The following is a 22230-nucleotide window of genomic DNA, read 5'->3' on the forward strand; positions in this document are numbered from 1 at the left end:
GAAAATAAAGATTAAACAACAACCACAAGACGGATTTCATCAACCAAGGTATCATTTTATTCAGTATAACGGCGCGGACTTGACACTCACTGTAGGTTACTGTGCAGAATTCTGCTGACTAGTTCCCTTTAAGGGGGGTTCCCACAAAAAAAGTACAGTTTAATCAATAGATCTTGGAGCAAAAATAAATTCCACAATTGGATAATTGAGATAATCTTATAAATGTGCCCCTGCTGTGTACTGTTTAATGTCTGTGTTTCACCATAAAGGAAAATGGTCTGATCATACCACAGCTCCTGGCCAAGGAGGGGAAGCATAAGAGAGGATACAGACGTTATAGCATGGGATCATAGCTCTGGTTTTTTGTGGAGTAAAAACATGTTTAAAAAGAAGCAGCAAACGTTTTACCTCACACAAAGAATCAGCTGCCATCCTATGCTATCCTGTCTAATTTTTATTTCAAGATCTATTGATTGAAATGTGAAAACCCTTTTATGTTTTGCTTACACTGTAGGATAATCATGATGTAGAGTGCCGAAGAACATTCATTTCATTATAATCTTGTAGTCAATCACCGGATGAGTGAGCAAAATGAGTGAAGTGATCTTTTGGGCTTCACAAAGGATCTTAAGGTACTGTCACACTAGACGATATCGCTAGCGATCCGTGACGTTGCAGCGTCCTCGCTAGCGATATCGTCCAGTGTGACAGGCAGCAGCGATCAGGCCCCTGCTGGGAGATCGCTGGTCGGGGAAGAAAGTCCAGAACTTTATTTCGTCGCTGGACTCCCCGCAGACATCGCTGAATCGGCGTGTGTGACACCGATTCAGCGATGTCTTCACTGGTAACCAGGGTAAACATCGGGTAACTAAGCGCAGGGCCGCGCTTAGTAACCCGCTGTTTACCCTGGTTACCAGCGTAAAAAAACAAACAGTACATACTTACATTCAGCTGTCTGTCCCTTGCCGTCTGGTTCCTGCCTTGACTGCTGGCCGTAAAGTGAAAGCAGAGCACAGCCACAGCGGTGAGTCACCGCTGTGTGACTCACCGCTGTGCTGTGCTTTCACTTTCACTTTGCGGCCAGCAGTCAGTGCAGGAACCAGACGGCAAGGGACAGACAGCTGAATGTAAGTATGTACTGTTTGTTTTTTTACGCTGGTAACCAGGGTAAACATCGGGTTACTAAGCGCGGCCCTGCGCTTAGTTACCCGATGTTTACCCTGGTTACCGGGGACCTCGGGATCGTTGGTCGCTGGAGAGCTGTCTGTGTGACAGCTCTCCAGCGACCAAACAGCGACGCTGCAGCGATCCGGATCGTTGTCGGTATCGCTGCAGCGTCGCTAAGTGTGACGGTACCTTTAGTCTCGGCAGCATATCACCTGTGTAACCAGGATCGGTGCTGCCAAGAACAGTGGAAACCTATGTGCACTGACCAACCTACTATAGAGCATTCACTGCGCCTCTGATGTCTGGTCACCCTGTGTAAACCGGCTATTACACGATCCCTGATCAGTGGCCGTGTAAACAAACCCTTAGACAAGACAGACTTAAAATGCTCAAAATTAATCAGTCATTTGTTCTGTGTGACAAATCAGTCTAATTTTAAGACTGTCTAGTCTGTTTACACCGTATCTTAATTGGTTTACTTAGTACCACAAAGTTTGGGCATAGTTTTACTCCCCTTTTCAATGAGACCACACTCACTCATAGGATAAGTGATAAAAAGTGTCTAAAACACAAAATAAACATGATGTACGTCAATAAGACAGGGTTGTTTTTGTCTTTGTCATTAAAGACAGAATTTGTGCTCCTTTAGCTTGATAGATATGTCCCATGGTTCACTGCTGCCCGGTTTGTGTCCGTGTTATTGCCCTTAGAGTTTTGGTCTATAGTCAACCAGTTACTAATGTGCATCTATCTTGTTACTCCTCTTACCTACAGCTTAACTTAGTCTTCCCTTCTCTTTTTTTCAACAGTTGACTGTTGGGATGGCCCAGATGGTGAGCCTGTTGTGCACCATGGATACACTCTCACCTCAAAAATCCCCTTTAAAGATGTTGTGGAGACCATCAACAAGCATGCATTTGTTAAAAATGAGTATGTTACTTCTGCACAATTTAATAAAATATTGCTTACCTTCCGAATTTCTTGTAGAATGCAATTTTGAAAAGCAAAATATTTTTTTAAGGCAAATTCTAGGGTCTTGATAAAGAACAGTTCTAAAAACACCAACTAAAGCAAAATGTCTAGACTAGTATCACAATATATTACAGTTAAGTCCATATATATTTTTCTAACTTTGGTTATAAACATTACCACAATGAATTTTAAACAAAACAATTCAGATGTAGTTGAAGTTCAGACTTTCAGCTTTCATTTGAGGGTATCCACTCAAAGGCTATTACATGGTGGGCAATCCCTGATTATGTCATTCTCAATTAAGCAGATAAAAGGCCTGGAGTTGATTTGAGGTGTGGTGCTTGCATTTGGAAGGTTTTGCTGTGAAGTAAACATGCGGTCAAAGGAGCTCTCCATGCAGGAGAAACAAGCCATCATTAAACTGCGAAAACAGAAAAAACCCATCCGAGAAATTGCTACAATATTAGGAGTAGCAAAATCTACAGTTTGGTACATCCTGAGAAAGAAAGAAAGCACTGGTGAACTCATCAATGCAAAAAGACCTGGGCGCCCACGGAAGACAACAGTGGTGGATGATCGCAGAATAATCTCCATGGTGAAGAGAAACCCCTTCACAACAGCAAACCAAGTGAACAACACTCTCCAGGAGGTCGGCGTATCAATGTCCAAATCTACCATAAAGAGAAGACTGCATGAAGGTAAATACAGAGTGTTCACTGCACGGTGCAAACCACTCATAAGCATCAAGAATAAAAAGGCTAGACTGGACTTTGCTAAAAAAAAACATCTAAAAAAGCCAGCACAGTTCTGGAAGAACATTCTTTGGACAGATGAAACCAAGATCAACCTCTACCAGAATGATGGAAAGAGAAAAGTATGGCGAAGGCGTGGTACAGCTCATGATCCAAAGCATACCGCATCATCTGTAAAATACGGCGGAGGCAGTGTGATGGCTTGGGCATGCATAGCTGCCAGTGGCACTGGGTCACTAGTGTTTATTGATGATGTGACACAGGACAGAAGCAGCCGAATGACTTCTGAGGTATTCAGAGCCATACTGTGTGCTCAGATCCAGCCAAATGCAGCCAAACTGACTGGTCGTCGTTTCATACTACAGATGGACAATGACCAAAAACATAAAGCCAAAGCAACCCAGGAGTTTATTAAAGCAAAGAAGTGGAATATTCTTGAATGGCCAAGTCAGTCATCTGATCTCAACCCAATTGAGCATGCATTTCACTTGTTAAAGACTAAACTTCAGACAGAAAGACCCACAAACAAACAACAACTGAAAACCACCGCAGGGAAGGCCTGGCAGAGCATCAAAAAGGAGGAAACACAGCGTCTGGTGATGTCCATGAGTTCAAGACTTCAGGCAGTCATTGCCAACAAAGGGTTTTCAACCAAGTGCTAAAAATGAACATTTTATTTAAAATTATTTAATCTGTCCAATTACTTTTGGTCCCTTTAAAACAGGTTAAGGAGCTGAAACTCCTAAACCATTCATCCAATTTTAATGTGGATACCCTCAAATGAAAGCTGAAAGTCTGAACTTCAACTGCATCTGAATTGTTTTGTTTAACATTCATTGTGGTAATGTCTATAACCAAAATTAGAAAAATATTGTCTCTGTCCAAATATATATGGACGTAACTGTAATTAGTTTGACTTGAAAAAATATTTAAAAATCAAGCTGAGCAAATAGATTTGCAGGACCCCGTTTCAGTGGCCATGTCCGTATTCCAAGGGAGCGCTGCAAACTGCCTCCTGCAACGTCAGTTGTATGTAGCGCCTCAATGATGTCATGTTAGACAAAAGAGGAGCTGTGGATGCCAGTGGATAGGAGGTGGTACATAGGGCTCCCATGTGGACCCTCAGAATACCGACATAACCTATGGACCAGGCGCCTCCAAATCTATTCACTCATCTCTATGTAAAAAAAAGTCAATGCAAGGGGAAAATTGTGAGATTCCTGATCATTTTTGTACATAAAAAATGCATTTTTACATACAACAAATGGTTTTAGGAAAAACAGTCTGATATCAACAAATTGCTAAGAAACCTTATAGAAAAAGTGGAAATATCAGTAAGCACAAAAGTAAGAATACCAGAGCACTGCTAAAAAAAGCACCTCAAAAGTAGCTTATATAATGATCAGTGGACTCTCAAAGCTCATTTTGCATGAACTAAAGTCCTTTTTTTCTGAACAAAGCTTATTTTAACTCTATTTTCCAAAGTATGGTGCATCAATGTAATGAATTCAAAATGATTTTTTTTACTGTTAGCGCTTGTTGGGTGACAAATTTCATCCCAGTGTTCACACATTAAAGGGACCTGTCAGTCAATCAAGTGGACCGATGTGGGGAGAAGCCGGCCAGGGTCAGCACCAGAGGAGATCTGTTAGCTATGTTTTCTCTGGAACTCTGGAGCATTTCAGAGAAAATTGAGCAACAAATAAATGCCGGTTATGGAATATCTCCTGAGATAAGCCTGTGCTTTGGGGACCACAATCCTGCCTGAAGGTCCTTCTACTAGTATTAGTTATTTGTATAGTCTTTTATACACTCATATAGATTTTTATTGTTTTTTTTCAGCTGTTACATTTTGTCTGATTTTTATTGTAGGTATCCGGTTGTCCTGTCTATTGAAAACCACTGTAACATTCAACAGCAGACGAAAATTGCTCATTATCTAAAAGAAATATTTGGGGACAAGCTTGACTTATCTTCAGTTCCACTTGGAGAAAACAAACAACTTCCCAGCCCCCAGCACCTCAAGGGAAAAATACTTGTGAAGGTAATCCTGAGAATAGAGCGCTTTACATTTCTCAATAAGTGCAGTATGCTTTTTATGTTATTGATAGGATGTTTGTAATCACATAATGAAATTTACATTGACTATAGGGGATCGCAAACAATACTATGAATATTATTTATGGAAATTCCGATTCTACACTGATGGCCTGACCTAATGATAGGCCTCATGCTCCTCAGATTGAAGGGGTGGCAGCACCACAGCTTTTGGATAATGGTTCCTGAATCGGCAATATCCATGTACAATATTATCGCAGCTCAACGCCTTTCACTTGTACAGACACGATGAATTGTGAAGGCGTTGTATGGGATAAAGCTGAGAGGACCAGTGGTGAAGCATCATGTGTTACTGCCACTTTGCATTGCGGGCTTGAGAGGAGTGAGCTCTCCACGTGTTGCACGGCTTATTCATAAGGGGAGACGATGAAGATTAAATTCTGGACATCAGTAGCACTGATAGTTACATGAAAACTCTGAAGAGTCTCCAGAAAACAAAAATGAAACACAATATTTCAAATTTTAATGTTAGGCTACTGACTACAGGTCAGCTAGCAGCCCAATTCATCCATAATGTATGGGCGAATCTAAAATAATCAGAAATGTTTTCACTTTGAGAACTTATACAGTACAGACCAAAAGTTTGGACACACCTTCTCATTTAAAGATTTTTCTGTATTTTCATGACTAAGAAAATTGTAAATTCACACTGAAGGCATCAGAACTATGAATTAACACATGTGGAATTATATACTTAACAAAAAAGTGTGAAACAACTGAAAATATGTCTTATATTCTAGGTTCTTCAAAGTAGCCACCTTTTGCTTTGATGACTGCTTTGCACACTCTTGGCATTCTCTTGGATGAGCTTCAAGAGGTAGTTACCGGGAATGGTTTTCACTTCACAGGTGTGCCAAGAGTGTGCAAAGCAGTCATCAAAGCAAAAGGTGGCTGCTTTGAAGAACCTAGAATATAAGACATAATTTCAGTTGTTTCACACTTTTTTGTTAAGTATATAATTCCACATGTGTTAATTCATAGTTCTGATGCCTTCAGTGTGAATGTACAATTTTCATAGTCATGAAAATACAGAAAAATCTTTAAATGAGAAGGTGTGTCCAAACTTTTGGTCTGTAATGTATGTGGTAATGCATTTCTCTGCTAATGAACCCTCAATTGGAGATGCGAATATCACCTTCATATCTAATAACGAATATTGTAATATGGATATTGCCCTTGTTCATATACAGCAGTGCCTGCGGAGTGAGGGTATGTGCATGTCAGGATTTCTTGCAGAAATTTTCCTGACAAAAACCGGACATTTCTGCCAGAAATCCGCATGCGTTTTTACCGCGATTTTACCGCGATTTTGGTGCGTTTTTTGTGCGTTTTTTCCCAAATGCATAGAATTGCGGGAAAAATGCAGAAAATCCGCAAAAATAATGAACATGCTTATTTTTTTACTGCGATGCGTTTTTTTCGCGGAAAAAAAACGCATCCATGTGCACATAACATGCAGAATGCATTCTAAATGATAGAATGCATAATGTATGCGTTTTTAATGAGTTTTTATAGCGTTTTTACCGCAAAAAAACGCGAAAAAACCTGACCGTGAGCACATAGCCTGAATGTTGTACTTGACTTTATTGTTTATGAAGACAATTTTAACCTGAATAATGCGGTTTGTTACCTTCACAGTATCAGAAATTCAGTGTGATGCTGGAGCTGCTCCTCACTGCTCCCCCTCCATTCTGGAAAGTTACTTCACACATCAGGTGATGTCGCCTGCTCCCTGCTAGTAGAGTCCATCCCCCTGATAATGTCTCCTTCACTGCAGCCTGAGATGAGGGGTGAGTTAGGGGTGTGACCTGCTCCCTGGTAATAGATGTTCAGTAAAGGAGACCTCATCAGGGGGCTGGCTGCTACTAGCAGGGGGCAGGCCACACCACTAACTCACCCCTCATCTCGGGCTGCCGTGAAGGAGACCTCATCAGCGGGCTGGCTGCTACTAGCAGGTAGCAGGCCTCATCACCTGATTTGTGAGGTAACTTCCCAGAATGGAGGGGAAGCAGTGAGGAGCAGTTCCAGCATCACACTGAATTACAATTACTGTGAAGGTTAAAAATAGCACTGCTCATGTTAACTAAATTGTTTATGAAGGCATGGTCAATAGAATATTTTTTTTTTCTCCCCACAGTATCCCTATAAATTCTGTTTTGTTTTTAAAGTTGCTTTCCTAGTTATTTGAGGGGGTTCTCTGCCACATGGAATAGTTAAAATCTGATGTTTTAACAAATGACATTGGCACTTTAATAAACAACTAAATATATAGTTAAATAGTTGAATCTATGGGTGGGAAATGCAAATAGAATCCTATTTCCTTTCTCTCCATAAAGTCACTTAATGGAAGTGTCAGTTTTGCCCAATTTTAGTTGTGTTATACTCAGTCCAGGATGCAAAGGCAGCTGCACTTTTCTCTGTAATCTGATTATTAAACTTTGTGTTACACATGATCTGGGGTCGGTTGAGGGTTTATATTTTGCGTGCCGAGCTGTCGTTTTTAATGATACCATTTTGGTGCAGATATTTTCTTTTGATCGCCCATTATTGCATTTTAATGCAATGTTGTGGTGACCAAAAAAACGTAATTCTGGCGTTTCAAATTTTTTTCTCGCTACGCCGTTTAGCGATCAGGTTAATCCTTTTTTTTTTATTGATAGATCGGGCGATTCTGAACGCGGCGATACCAAATATGTGTAGGTTTTTTTTTTTTTCTATGGTTTATTTTGATTGGGGCGAAAGGGGGATGATTTAAACTTTTATATTTTTTTTACATTTTATTAAACTTTTTTTTTTTACTTTTGCCATGCTTCAATGGCCTCCATGAGAGGCTAGAAACTGGCACAACTCGATCGCCTCTGCTACATAGCAGCGATCTGCTGTTCGCTGCTATGTAGCAGAAAATCAGGTGTGCTGTGAGCGCCGACCACAGGGTGGCGCTCACAGCTGCCAAGGATCAGTAACCATAGAGGTCTCGAGGACCTCTATTGTTACCATTCTGATGTATCGCTGACCCCCGATCATGTGACGGGGGTCAGCGATGCACTCATTTCTGGCTGGAAGTGCCGGTTAAATGCCGCTGTCAGCATTTGACAGCGGCATTTAACTAGTTTATAGCGGCGGGTGAATTGCGATTTCATTTCACCCGCCGCTATTGCGGGCACATGTCAGCTGTTCAAAACAGCTGACATGTCCCTGCTTTGATGCGGGCTCACTGCCGGAGCCCTGCATCAAAGCAGGGGATCTGACCTCGGACGTACTATCCCGTCCGAGGTCAGAAAGGGGTTAAAGGGGTTATCCACTTCATGTGTATTTCAACAATGTGTGATTTGATTTTGTTGCGTTTGCTAACACTTAAGTATCACAGCAGTTCTCATGCTTTATTTGTCAATAAAACCTTCTTCAGAGGTTGTACTACTGGCCAGATAAAGGGTCCTATGGAGGGGCTTATGACCAAACCTGCCCATCAGACTCCTGCAATTGAGACAGCTTTCCCAAGTGATATGTTTTTCAGTTGGAAGAGCCTGATGGATAGGTCTGGTTACTTGTTCCTACATCAACTTTACTTTTCAGTACGGGAAAGCTGACAACCATGAAATGTTGTACATTTGATCAATCTCTGTTGTATATTTTATCAGGGAAAAAAATTGCCATATGACCTGGCAGAGGACGCTGAGGAGGGAGAGGTGTCCGATGAGGACAGTGCAGATGAGATAGAAGAGGAATGCAAATTAAGTCATTGCTTTGTAAGTGCAGATCTTCTTCATTAGTGTGATGTTATTAAAGTGTCATATATGCCATATACTATGTGTACAAGTTGCATGGTTCACTTTTACAAGTATCTGATTTTTTAATAACCTGCTTTGCTCTTCTCCTTTTGCTGTGTCAGGAATCGCAGCTCAGCCCCATTCTGTAGTCTACTAATAACACTGGTGGACAAATTTTTTTTATTTCTTTCTCAAAAACAAAACTAACTGGATTTATATATTTTTCTTGCTGAATTTGAATATACTTTTCAGATTTTTTTTCCACCAAGCAGAGTTTTTCTGAAACACATTTCAAGTTTTAAAGAGATGTGATATCTGTAATTTGTATGGAACCCCTTCTCATGTACAGCGCCATGGAATCAATGGTGCTATATAAATAAATAATAATAATATTTAAATACACTGCTCAAAAAAATAAAGGGAAAACTAAAATTCCACATCTTAGATATCACTGAATGAAATATTCCAGTTGTAAATCTTTATTCATTACATAGTGGAATGTGTTGAGAACAATTAAACCTGAAAATGATCAACGTAAATCACTACTAATATCCCATGGAGGTCTGGAATTGGAATGATGCTCAAAATCAAATTGGAAAATTAAGTTACAGGCTGATCCAACTTCAGTGGAAATGCCTCAAGACAAGGAAATGATACTCAGTAGTGTGTGTGGCCTCCACGTACCTGTATGACCTCCCTACAACACCTGAGCATGCTCCTGATGAGGCGGCGGATGGTCTCCTGAGGGATCTCCTCCCAGACCTGGACTAAAGCATCCACCTACTCCTGGACAGTCTGTGGCGCAACGTGACATTGGTGAATGGTGCGAGACATGATGTCCCAGATGTGTTCAATCGGATTCAGGTCTGAGGAACAGGTGGGCCAGTCCATAGCTTCAATGCCTTCATCTTGCAGGAACTGCTGACACACTCCAGCGACATGAGGTCTGGCATTGTCCTGCATTAAGTGGAGCCCAGAGCCAACCGCACCAGCATATGGTCTTATAAGGGGTCTGAGGATCTCATCTCGGTACCTAATGGCAGTCAGGCTACAACTGGCTGTGCGGCCCTCCAAAGACATGCCCCCACTGACCCACTGCCAAACTGGTCATTCTGAAGGATGTTGCAGGCAGCAGATCACTCTCCACGGCATCTCCAGGCTCTGTCACATCTGTTGCAATTGCTCAGTGTGAACCTGCTTTCATCTGTGAAGAGCACAGGGTGTCAGTGGCGAATTTGCCAATCCTGGTGTTCTGTGGCAAATGCCAAGCGTCCTGCACGGTTTTGGGCTGTGAGCACAACCCCCATCTCTGGACGTCGGGCGCTCAAACCATCCTCATGGAGTTGGTTTCTAACAGTTTGTGCAGACACATGCACATTTGTGGCCTGCTGGAGGTCATTTTGCAGGGCTCTGGCTGTTATCCTCCTGATCCTCCTTGCACAAAGGTCAAGGTAGCAGTCCTCCTGCTGGGTTGTTGCCCTCCTACGGCCCCCTCCACGTCTCCTGGTGTACTGGCCTGTCTCCTGGTAGCGCTTCCAGCCTCTGTGTGGGTTGTAGAGTCCGTCTCATGCTACCACGAGTGTGAAAGCACAACCAACATTCAAAAGTGACCAAAACATCAGCCAGAAAGCATTGGTACTGAGATGTGGTCTGTGGTCCCCACCTGCAAAATCACTCCTTTATTGAGAGTGTCTTCATAATTGCCAATAATTTCCATCTGTTGTATATTCCATTTGCACAACAGCATGTGAAATTGATTGTCAAACATTGTTGCTTCCTAAGTGGACAGTTTGATTTCACAGAAGTTTCATTTACTTGGAGTTATATTCTATTGTTTAAGTGTTCCCTTTATTTTTTTGAGCAGTGTATAATACTTACGTAGTCAGCATTATATGAAATACTGCATACATAGGACATTTTGGTTGCTGATTTACTGGAATATTTTGCTTCTGGGATGTCTCTTTCTGGTCCAATAGAAGTCAAGTAGTCAGCAAGGATACTAGGGGCTCCACTTGCCATGGTACCTATGTTCCATTGTAGAAATCTGCTGATATAAGCGCTCCCCATGCTGGACACTGACAGAACCAAGATTTTCTGGGAGGAAAGTCAGGTGGGAGTTCAAGAAATGAAGTTTTAAGGACATTTTGCATCCCAGAGCTTGGTATTATTTCACAAGATCACTCACTATATCACCGTTTTTTTCTGCTTTATGATTTCTGAGAAAAAAAGAGAAAGGGAGAGCAAAGAGAAGCATGCATAAACAGGGATCAGCAAAAAATGAGAAAAGGGTAATTGAAAAATCATAGAATTTAAATACAATTAAAAAGGTGCCAAAGGCTCAAGAAACGTGACCAAACAACCCATAATGGAGCTGTGGTCCAATCTATCCATACATGTAAAGTGCAGGAAACATATAATAGTAAATAGGAATAAATAATCACATACCCTATAAGTCTACGTGCACACGTTGAGTAAACGGATGCAGACATTTCTGCACCAATTCTGCATCTCGTGGCAGGAAAAACGCAGCTGCAAAAATGTGCGTTTTTGCCCTGAGTTTTTGACTGATTTGAGTGAGGATAATGGTGAAAACCGCACAGAGAATTGACATGCCGCAGATTATTTTCTGCACCGAATCTGCATGACACAAATAAGCAACTTGTGAATGACATGTCAGGATTCTCATTCACTTTGATGCATCAGGATTTGCTTGCAACTCTGCATGGCAAAAACGCACCAAATCTGCAACGTGTGCACAAGCCCATAGAGGTTGTAACCATGCGATCTATACAGTAATAACAATAATGAAACACTGGCCTATTTGTAGACAAATAAACATAGTAGAACAACAGTATATTGCCAGCAAAAACAAAAGGAAATATGATGAAAGCTAATAACACTGCATGCCAGCGTGGGCAAAAAGCCTGCACAACCAATGAAGTTGTAATAGGAGCAAGACCCCACGCGTATCGCCACATAGGAGTGATTTCCTCAGGGGTCAAATAGGCAAAGAAGGGAGACTTGTAGAAATATATAACAAACATATGATTAACTGTTATAAGCGACGAAGGATATGGAAAAGGTCTTGCCATCTAAGTGGTAACTCACATGTGCGGACATAGTAGCACTAATAAAGTTTAGAAAATACAAAATGGCAAACAAGCGCTATCAGGAAGTCGCAATTAGACCCAAGCACGAATACTATACAGGGAACGCTGTAATGAGTACAGCACAGTAGTTAATACCTGAGAATCAAAATGAGATTACACCTCGGAGACAGCGTTTATGAACATAAAGTATTTTGCAGTAAACAAAGTTATAATGTAAAAATACGAACAGAGAGGACGGTTTATGTGAAGACCGGAAGTCACAATGCAGTGTGTCTGGAACAAATACATCGGCCCCAGCATATGAGGCAATAAAGGTGCGGTTCGTGCACTATTAATGATTTTTCATATGGTTTCAAATAGATATATATATGACCTCAAGATAAAGTAGACCAGCAGAAGGAGAGAAATGGAACAATTAATTTCTGTTTCTTGACTGAGAAAAGAAGAGGAGACATTTTGATGGACAGCCAGGGCCAGGCTGCTCTTTGCAGAAGTTTGGGAGATTTTGATTTCAAATGTATAAATGCAGCAGAATTTTTATCAAGGGCTTTTACAAATTGTTTTATTAATCCTAGTTGAATATGCAGTGGAGGTAAATATCCTTTTTTGAGGATTCACTAAAGGTATATTTGGAAATGTTTTTGTCCAGGATCGAGCAATTCACGTTTGCCAATAAAGTGAGACTTCCTGTCCCTGCTATTCCATTCACATCAGAAACGGCAGAATTCACTGTGCCCAAGTTGCAATCCAAGCAATGAAGTGATCGCCTCCACAGATATTCCACTTATATTTTTCATACTGGAGTTTTCATACAGCAGTTTCATATTTTCGTTTGTCTCTTTCATCTCAGCAGCATGAACAACAGTTTACCACCATTTTGCAAAAGAGCGGCCTTCAAATTAACTTTTTGAGTTTATGAACCATCACCACTCATGATCCCGACGTTGATGTCCAAGGGCCTTCATAATCAAACAAACATAATTACAAAAAATTCTGCCTTTTTCTTTCGACTACAATGCCAGCATATTCTCACATCTTATCCGAGTAGATTCCATCCTTTGAGTCTGGAACGTAGAGGATCTAAATCATGGATAAAGTCGTATAAATCTTCTTGAGATAAGAAGTGAGGTTCTGATGAACAAATTTCTTCAAAAGTAGGATCACTTCTCACATTGCTGTATGCTTCCTCTTCTGTGTGAGTACGGTCAGGTACAAACTTGGAGGGAAAGTGGATGTAAATCTGTGCTGAAAAAGGTCCAACATGCTATAGAAGACTGAGATAGTTTAGATGCTATTTTTATTTGTCAACGCGTTTCGAAGTATTCGAAACGCGTTTTATATTCATCAATTTAAAAACCTCAATAATAAAATGTTATAAAATAATCTGTACAAAAGAGTTTTGGGGCGATAAAAAACAACAACAAATAGCATTCTGCATTAGTTCGGTTTTGTAACTTTAACTTTTACAGTAATCCTAGGGTAGTCTTACACATTTATCCAGAACAGCATGGTCATACTTACCAAATTATCGTTGGTAAAATAGGTAGGAATACCCACTTATAATCCGACTCTAAATAAACCTCACCCATGTCAAGCCGGGGGCAGCTCTGGAATGGCCGAACTATAGCTGGCTAAATGAACATCCAGGAAGAGGCGGTGGCAACTGGGAGATATATGGGAAGGGCTGTGAGGATAGAGGAACATGTAGCAAACTTTAGTCAGCTGGAAGGTATATACTTTTGGATACACTCTGCAGGCATAGTTTCAGAAGTGCAGGATTACCTTCCATGGAATTTAGTGTTTAGTATCAGATCTCCACTTCAGGTTCATATTAAACATGTTTTTCAGGCATATTTCTTCAAAGAGCATATGGGAAGAATATACTTAGTATGATGAATCAGAATAATTTTGTGTACAAACTTGACTTTGATTCTGGGTGCTAGACCCATGACCTTTCTCCTCTTGTGTAGCATTATACCCTCAGGTGCCAAGCACCACACCATGTGAAACACGAGGACTTTCTTGGTGGCACTGGTCATTTTAGCATGCTAGATTACAGTGGTTTGTTTGTTGCTTTAGATGGAACACACACAGAATTTGCTTTGATAGAGAAATTGCATTCATTGTTGTTTTTTTGGCGTAGTAGATGAATTAGCCTGGAGCATTGAATGAATCACTTGTTAATGGGTTTTGTGTTAATCCTTTGCAGAGCAATGGGACAACAGAACACCAAGTAGAATCCTTCATAAGAAAAAAACTGGAGTCCTTACTGAAGGAGTCTCAGATCAGGGACAAGGAGGATCCTGACAGCTTCACTGTGAGAGCTTTACTAAAGGCAACTCACGAGGGCTTAAATGTCAATCTAAAACAGGTAAAAACTGTTGTATCTTACCAGAAAAAAATGTAATGAAATTAATGACAAATTTTTCCAGCTCTGTGAAATTCTCTTCTCGATACAGTCTAAATGATGGCCCACAGGTAACATCTAGCTTAAAAATGAGGCTCTGTACATGTGCTAAAATATCAAAATAGCCCTTATTAACTGATAAATCCCTTGCTGCTCCTTCATAATGTAGGTGTCCAATGATCCTCCCAACCAATGATATTTTGTGTTCCTACTTTTTAAATAATTTCTATTGTTAAAGAAAATCAGAAATCTTGCAATTTTCACCTTGACTGCTAAGCTTAAAAGGGTTGTCCACTACATGGAAGACCCCCAGATCTCTGTGTTTCCCTCTTGTAATATAATAACACTTAGGGCAGAGACAGACTCTCGTATAACTCGTGCGAGAATCGCATCATAAACCTTGTACTGGCTGTCGGCTCTCCTTATCTGAGGTTGAAAGCTGCATAGAAATCCATCATGCTGTCTTGCTCAGGTCAGGAGAGGTGCTGCGCCAGTGCGTGCAGTGCAATGCGATTCTCACACGAGAAATACGGCAGTCTGTCTCTGCCCTTATTCTCAAATTCAGTGTCAGCTATGTTCCAGCAGTGTCAGCACTTGCTCTCCCAGGGATTGCATGACACTGTTATGCTACGCGATCCATGCTGCCAGTCAGCACTGGCTTAACTCTCCACACCTAATAGAAGGGTTGAAACTTAGAAGCGATGCTATCATATAGGTGCACACTATAATATTTTTAATGACCTGGAATACATTTTTGAAGTTTTAACCTATGTTTCTGTAGTGCTGGAATGCAATAAACTGTTGCCAATCTATTCCTACCTTTATCCATGTGGATAGTCAAAGGATCAGAAAACAGGAGTCTAGTAGAAGGTTTATTGGCCGCTGTGAAAATTCAAAGTGCAGTATTTTTTTTTAATACAGTATATTCGCTTGGAAAAATCTCAGATTATTCAATGGAACTCAGAAGCAGCCCTGAAAATAAGTCTATGGGAGATGAAGATGAAAAGATTAATGTTGTCCAAAACGCCAGGAGATTTAGGGACAGTTTCAAGGGTGGCAGCACTTTCAGCCATGACGATCTATCTAATCTATCAAAATCTAAATATGCAAAGAGATCGTCCACTACTTTTAGATTGATGGCCTTTCATTAGGATAGAAAACGAAAAATGGAACAGACTAATGGAATTTCCACATGTGAATGAAGCCTAAGCTCTTCTTTTCAGGAGATATTTTACCATCTGTAGTTATTAACAAGGGATGTCATGTTAATAATACAGTTGCCTTCCACTCCATAAACTAGCGCTTACCAATAAATCTTTTCAAATACGTGTGCAGTCCTTGTTTTTCACAGATAGCACTCTTACCTATGACAGTCAATGGGACCGTTCACAATTTCTCCTAGGACCAAGTGGTCCATGCAGAATTGCGGAGACATGTCTGGTATTGATACATCCAAGTATTGGATCAAAATCACCAACGCAAACCCTTGGATCAGTGAAAAATGTCAGACAGCATTGGGATGACATCTGTTTGCTGTCCCGTTTTTCACTGACTGTAGATAGAAGCGAGGAAACTTTTTATTTTTTTTCTCTCATCAGTAAAAAATCTGATACAACTCAGGTTTTTCTCTTGTCTAAAAAAAACCTGACGTCTGAATGAGGTCTTAGAGTATTTTTTTTTTCAATTTAGATCCAGTACTCTGATCAATATTGGACATGACTTTACGATTTTGCACAGACCACTTGCTCCTAAGAAAAAATTGTACATGTCACCATAGACTTTCATAGGTATGATTGCTGTCCATGAGAGAAACGGATAGCACATGTACAGGAAAAACTGACTTCTGAATAGGCCCTAAGCATTTTATGCCAGGGCCTTTTCTTGGGATAATCCACACGTGAATGTTAGCGATGCAGCTGGAGGTGGTGTTCTTGCAGAAACCTCACAAATTATATTATAAATCAAGGTATAAAAGGTATCGGTGTATAAAAACCAATCCAGCATATTGGTTGTGACTCATAATAGACTGACGCCAAGATGTTAGTATGATCTGATACCATCTACGTTGGTCACATAACGCGTCCTCCGGTGGCTGTAGAGCAGTACCAAAGCAATTAGATGATTGAGTCATGATGGATGGAGCTCCATATGTAAATAATAAAGGAATAAGAAAAACCATTTAACCCCTTAGTGACAGAGCCAAATTTTTGAAATCTGACCAGTGTCACTTTATGTGGTAATAACTCTGCAATGCTTCAATAAATCCCAGTGATTTTGAGATTGTTTTTTCGTGACACATTATACTTTATGATAATGGTAAATTTAGGTTGATATGCTTTATGTCTATTTATAAAAAATATCAGAAATATGAAAAAAATGTTAAAAAATTAGCAATTTGCAAACTTTTAATGATTATCCCTTTAATCCCGATAGTCATACCACAGCAAAACATTAATAAATAACATTTCCCACATGTCGGCTTTACAACAGCACCATTTGCAAAATGCTATTTTATTTTGTTAGCATTTTAGGAGGATTAAAAATGTAGCAACAATTTGAATTTTTTTCAAGGAAATTTACAAAATGTATTTTTTTAGGGACCTATCCATGTTTGAAGTGAATTTGGGGGTCCTATTTATAGGGAAATTCCCACAAGTGATACCATTTTAAAAACAGCACCCCCTGATATATTGAAAACTGCTGTCAGGTCGTTTGTTAACCCTTCGGGTGATTTGCAGGAATTAATGCAAAGTGGCATGAGAAAAATGAAAATGTGTATTTTTATCACCTAAATGTCACTAACTTCTGAACAGATTACTACAGCCGACAGACTCTATGGCCGCTATTTGGTCATGAATTGCCATGGCAAACATCAGGACCACACAATCATGATCTGAGACCACCAATTGGGATAAAGAGGAAGCCCCCACAGTCTGTTAACCGTTTATAATGATGTAGTCACTATTGACAGCAGCATCTAAGGGGTTAAATAGATTTGGACGGTGCAAACACTGATCGTGGCTGATGCAGCAAGTTGTCAGCTATAATGGACAGCAAACAGCTACTGGATTGTCACCTGTATGGGGATTCTAGTCTCTTATATCTCAGGTCAGTTAAAAGGCGTATTGGCGGTCACTAAGGGGTTAAATCCCGATTTAAGACGTCTCGTGTCTCTGCCATGTTGGGTGATATGGGCAATGCTGGAGATTTACATGGCTTTGTAGCGGTATCTGTATACAGAAATAAGCAGAGTTGCGTTCTTGGCTCTGGTCTCTGTCCCAGGGGAAGCTTTGTTGCGGCAGCATTCAGATGGCTTGATAACCACAGCATCTGTCTGCACTTTGTCTGTTTGGCTTTTACAGCAATTGGCAAATTAGCAAATGCGCAAAGCACGGGACTCTGACAAAGCTGGATGTTCGCTATTTCCATTTCACCTTTAGTAATAATTAGGTGATGAGAGATAAACATTTTCTTCATATAAATTATTTGCATTCATTTTGTATTGTTTTTGTTATCTTTCTTATACTTGTTTGTGACATTTTGCTAAGTGTTCCCCATGAATTCACTTGAAAGCCGATTTCCGTTTCATATTTTAATCATATTCACCGCTGTAGCAAAAGGATTTTTAACTACCTGTCCGTTGCAACTATAGAGGTGTAACAGGTCAAGTCTAATGATTGCATGGGTCACCCGGTGCAGGAACCTAAGACGTGTCGTTACCGCTGAGTATATTCCCATCTGTTCTCGCACCTTACTTATACACGGATACATCTAGGCTGGGATGTACTCACGGTGACTTTTTATATTATTATTCCAAACAGCACACAAACTGATGACACCATTTGCCTAATGGCAAATGTAAGGTTTTATTAGCCAAACGGTGCAATAGTTTTGAGACCTTTTAGGCACAAGGAACAGGCATTATAATCTGATGCCCATTCCTCCGGAACATCAGTTAAGCTATGCTGGGTGGGACTTGACGGGATCAGACTGTATCATCTCCTCCTCCTGACAGCGAAGGGTTAATTTGCATATGATGCGAGGAGGCACCAAACTGTTTTTAGCTAAATGAGACTTTGAATTGTCCTACTAAAGACGTCATTGGGGACCGGAGTAGGAAAATCGTAAGGTAGTGATGGTGATTTGGGCGGAAAAGTCTTCTGACCATTTACCTTCAAACTTTGTAGCCATTACGGCATAGGACGAACAATAAATTTGTTTTGGTGATCCTGTGTTCAACTCACTGCATAGAGTAAGTACGACTGTACCAACCTCCGCTGTGAACCAGGACTAACAGCTTTTAGGAGTTTAACCTAAGGATGTAAACTACACTTCTCTCATTAATGGGACTCTGTCACTAGGTGTTTCCCCCTACTCTGAGAGCAGCATAATGTAGAGGAAGAGACCCTGATTCCAGTGATGTATCACCTACCAGGCTGCTTGCGGTAGTTTTGATAAGATCACTGTTCTATCTGCTGTAAATCTGCTGTTGTGTAGTATAGTCTCCATATGGATGAGCTTTTTATAACCCCGCAAACATCACTGATTGGCAGCTTTCTGCCTATACAAAAAAATCTGCGGCATTCAGAAAGCTGGTAGATCTGCTGCAGATAAAATGATAATTATATCAAAACTACAGCACCCAGTAATGTAAGTGATACATTGCTGGAATCAGGGTTTCGGCCTGCCTGTTATGCTGAACTGATGACAGATTCCGTTTAAGAAAATGGATCTCAGCAACAGTAAAAAAATATTAGTTTAAGAAAGTTTATTCGATTTTTTTTTTTTTTTTTTTTTTTTAATTTTTACCTTAATTTTTTCTTTTAACTTAAAACTGTAACATGTTGAGTTCGCAGATGCATGTGGGGTACTAGTGCACAAAAGTGCAAATCTTTCGATCAGTATGAGCAGAGAGGTGTGAATAATGATATGTTTTATTTCTCGTTTAGAATTCAGAACCAAAAGATCGGGGTAAATCTAAAAGATCCTCAATGGGTAACATTGGGAAACACAAGGTAAGGAGTCTGCTGTCTCATATTATGTCGGTCACTGTGATTGTATTTTATTGATTTATTAAACTCTTATAGAAGTGCAGGGTATTCGAAGTTGAGTGAAACAAGGACCTGTATCACAGTGTAAGATTGGTCAATGCGAACTTTTACTTTGTTACTTGACTTGATAGTTTCTTTACATTTATCACCTTGGTGTGTTTGTATGCTTCTTACTAATATAAAAATGCACACAACATTTTACTTTTAAACATTTTTAAAATGGAAAGTGTTAGAGAATTATCGAGCAGGTTCATATGTTAATTTTTTGCTATCTTTCAAAAGCACAAATATTACAATGACCACGGAATGATTCTCAGTAAGCATTGTGGTGGAATGTTCACTACGCTCTTGTGCCGGTCCGAAAAGACACACCATCGAAAAGGAACACAAAAGAAGTCCAACGTTAAAACATTGAAATTAATTTGTGCCAACATCAACTTTTTCAGCAATTTTTACAACAGCAGCTCTTTTGGGATTGGACAAAACAGGGAGCTTTTTACCCATGCCAGTTATTAACTCTTGGGTGCGAATATCCCGAACACCGGTTCACTCATTGTCCTTCTCCCGATCACTACATACTGGGCACAGCCCCCAAACCTGCACTTTTATAACTAGCTATCAAAGTTGCTCAGTTTTAATGTTTGCTCATATTTCTGCTTCCAGGAATAAATATGTGACTGTACGAATCAACCTCAAGAATTGACTCTTCACTTTGTCTAATACATCCCACCTTGTCCTGGGATAATGAACCCCATTTACTTAATCTCATGATTTTAGGTTGAGTTTCCATATTGAGATTTTGATGAGGTTTTGACTTGCAAACCGTTGCAGCTTACAGTTCCAGCAGTGTGGATGGGATCTGTGGAAATCTCATGTCTCGCACTTTTATAACTTAACAGAAACTGACCCGCGGTGCATGGTTGAATTACGTAACATGTCAGTTTCTATTGTGGGTACACCGAGTTTTATGTGCGGATTTTTCCCATACAATTGCATTAGTTAAATGAAATCTGCAGGTGAAAAACGCCTATATGTTTTCAGTGCTTTTCCACTTCGGATGTGCGCTAAAAATGCTTGTAATGTTACATGTTTGTAACAATAAAGTTTTCCAAAGCCTAACCAGGAAGTATCAAAAACTAAACAGCTTTATTTAAAACAAGACACACCAAAAAGAGACAAAAAATGCAGCTTCAAAAACACAATAAAGACTAAAGAAATGCCATAAAAAAAACTCACAAGTAAGCTGATTTATCTAATTTGCAACATCAAAAGCTCACCAAATATTCATAGTGGGGATGTAACGTACAGGTTCTTCTCAAAAAATTAGCATATAGTGTTAAATTTAATTATTTACCATAATGTAATGATTACAATTAAACTTTCATATATTATAGATTCATTATCCACCAACTGAAATTTGTCAGGTCTTTTATTGTTTTAATACTGATGATTTTGGCATACAACTCCTGATAACCCAAAAAACCTGTCTCAATAAATTAGCATATCAAGAAAAGGTTCTCTAAACGACCTATTACCCTAATCTTCTGAATCAACTAATTAACTCTAAACACATGCAAAAGATACCTGAGGCTTTTATAAACTCCCTGCCTGGTTCATTACTCAAAACCCCCATCATGGGTAAAGGCCCCTTCACATTTAGCGACGCTGCAGCGATACCGACAACGATCCGGATCGCTGCAGCGTCGCTGTTTGGTCGCTGGAGAGCTGTCACACAGATCGCTCTCCAGCGACCAACGATGCCGGTAACCAGGGTAAACATCGGGTAACTAAGCGCAGGGCCGCGCTTAGTAACCCGATGTCTACCCTGGTTACCATGCTAAAAGTAAAAAAAAACAAACAGTACATACTTACCTACCGCTGTCTGTCCTCCAGCGCTGCGCTCTGCTTCTCTGCTCTCCTCCTGTACTGTCTGGGAGCCGGAAAGCAGAGCGGTGACGTCACCGCTCTGCTTTCCGGCTCACAGCCAGTACAGGAGGAGTGCAGAGCGCAGCGCTGGAGGACAGACAGCTGTAGGTAAGTATGTACTGTTTGTTTTTTTTTACTTTTAGCATGGTAACCAGGGTAAACATCGGGTTACTAAGCGCGGCCCTGCGCTTAGTTACCCGATGTTTACCCTGGTTACCAGTGAAGACATCGCTGGATCGGTGTCACACACGCCGATCCAGCGATGTCTCCAGGGAGTCCAGCGACGAAATAAAGTTCTGGACTTTATTCAGCGACCAACCATCTCCCAGCAGGGGCCTGATCGTTGGTCGCTGTCACACAGAACGATTTCATTAACGATATCGTTGCTACGTCACAAATAGCAACGATATCGTTAACAATATCGTTATGTGTGAAGGTACCTTAAGACTAGCGACCCGACAGATGTCAAGAAGGCCATCATTGACACCCTCAAGCAAGAGGGTAAGACCCAGAAAGAAATTTCTCAACAAATAGGCTGTTCCCAGAGTGCTGTATCAAGGCACCTCAATGGTAAGTCTGTTGGAAGGAAACAATGTGGCAGAAAACGCTGTACAACGAGAAGAGGAGACCGGACCCTGAGGAAGATTGTGGAGAAGTGGAAACATCCAGAGCCACCGTGCACAGGCGTGTGCAGGAAATGGGCTACAGGTGCCGCATTCCCCAGGTAAAGCCACTTTTGAACCATAAACAGCGGCAGAGGCGCCTGACCTGGGCTACAGAGAAGCAGCACTGGACTGTTGCTAAGTGGTCCCAAGTACTTTTTTCTGATGAAAGCAAATTTTGCATGTTATTCGGAAATCAAGGTGCCAGAGTCTGGAGGAAGACTGGGGAGAAGGAAATGCCAAAATGCCTGAAGTCCAGTGTCAAGTACCCACAGTCGGTGATGGTGTGGGGTGCCAT

At 40.6% G+C, this 22230-nt stretch overlaps 1 protein-coding gene across 1 annotated transcript in view; it reads left to right on the forward strand.

Annotated features, from left to right (window-relative positions):
- PLCH1 (phospholipase C eta 1) overlaps positions 1–22230 on the forward strand; it is a 451824-nt gene that overhangs the window by 365956 nt on the left and 63638 nt on the right. The window contains exons 9-13 of the mRNA XM_069727462.1: positions 1977–2097; positions 4764–4935; positions 8648–8755; positions 14096–14257; positions 19243–19308. Of these exons, the coding sequence (XP_069583563.1) occupies positions 1977–2097; positions 4764–4935; positions 8648–8755; positions 14096–14257; positions 19243–19308 (629 nt within the window). The remainder of the gene's footprint in view (positions 1–1976; positions 2098–4763; positions 4936–8647; positions 8756–14095; positions 14258–19242; positions 19309–22230) is intronic.

Source organism: Ranitomeya imitator, chromosome 5, assembly GCF_032444005.1.
Source record: "Ranitomeya imitator isolate aRanImi1 chromosome 5, aRanImi1.pri, whole genome shotgun sequence".
In the NCBI taxonomy this organism is placed as follows: Eukaryota; Metazoa; Chordata; class Amphibia; order Anura; family Dendrobatidae; genus Ranitomeya; species Ranitomeya imitator.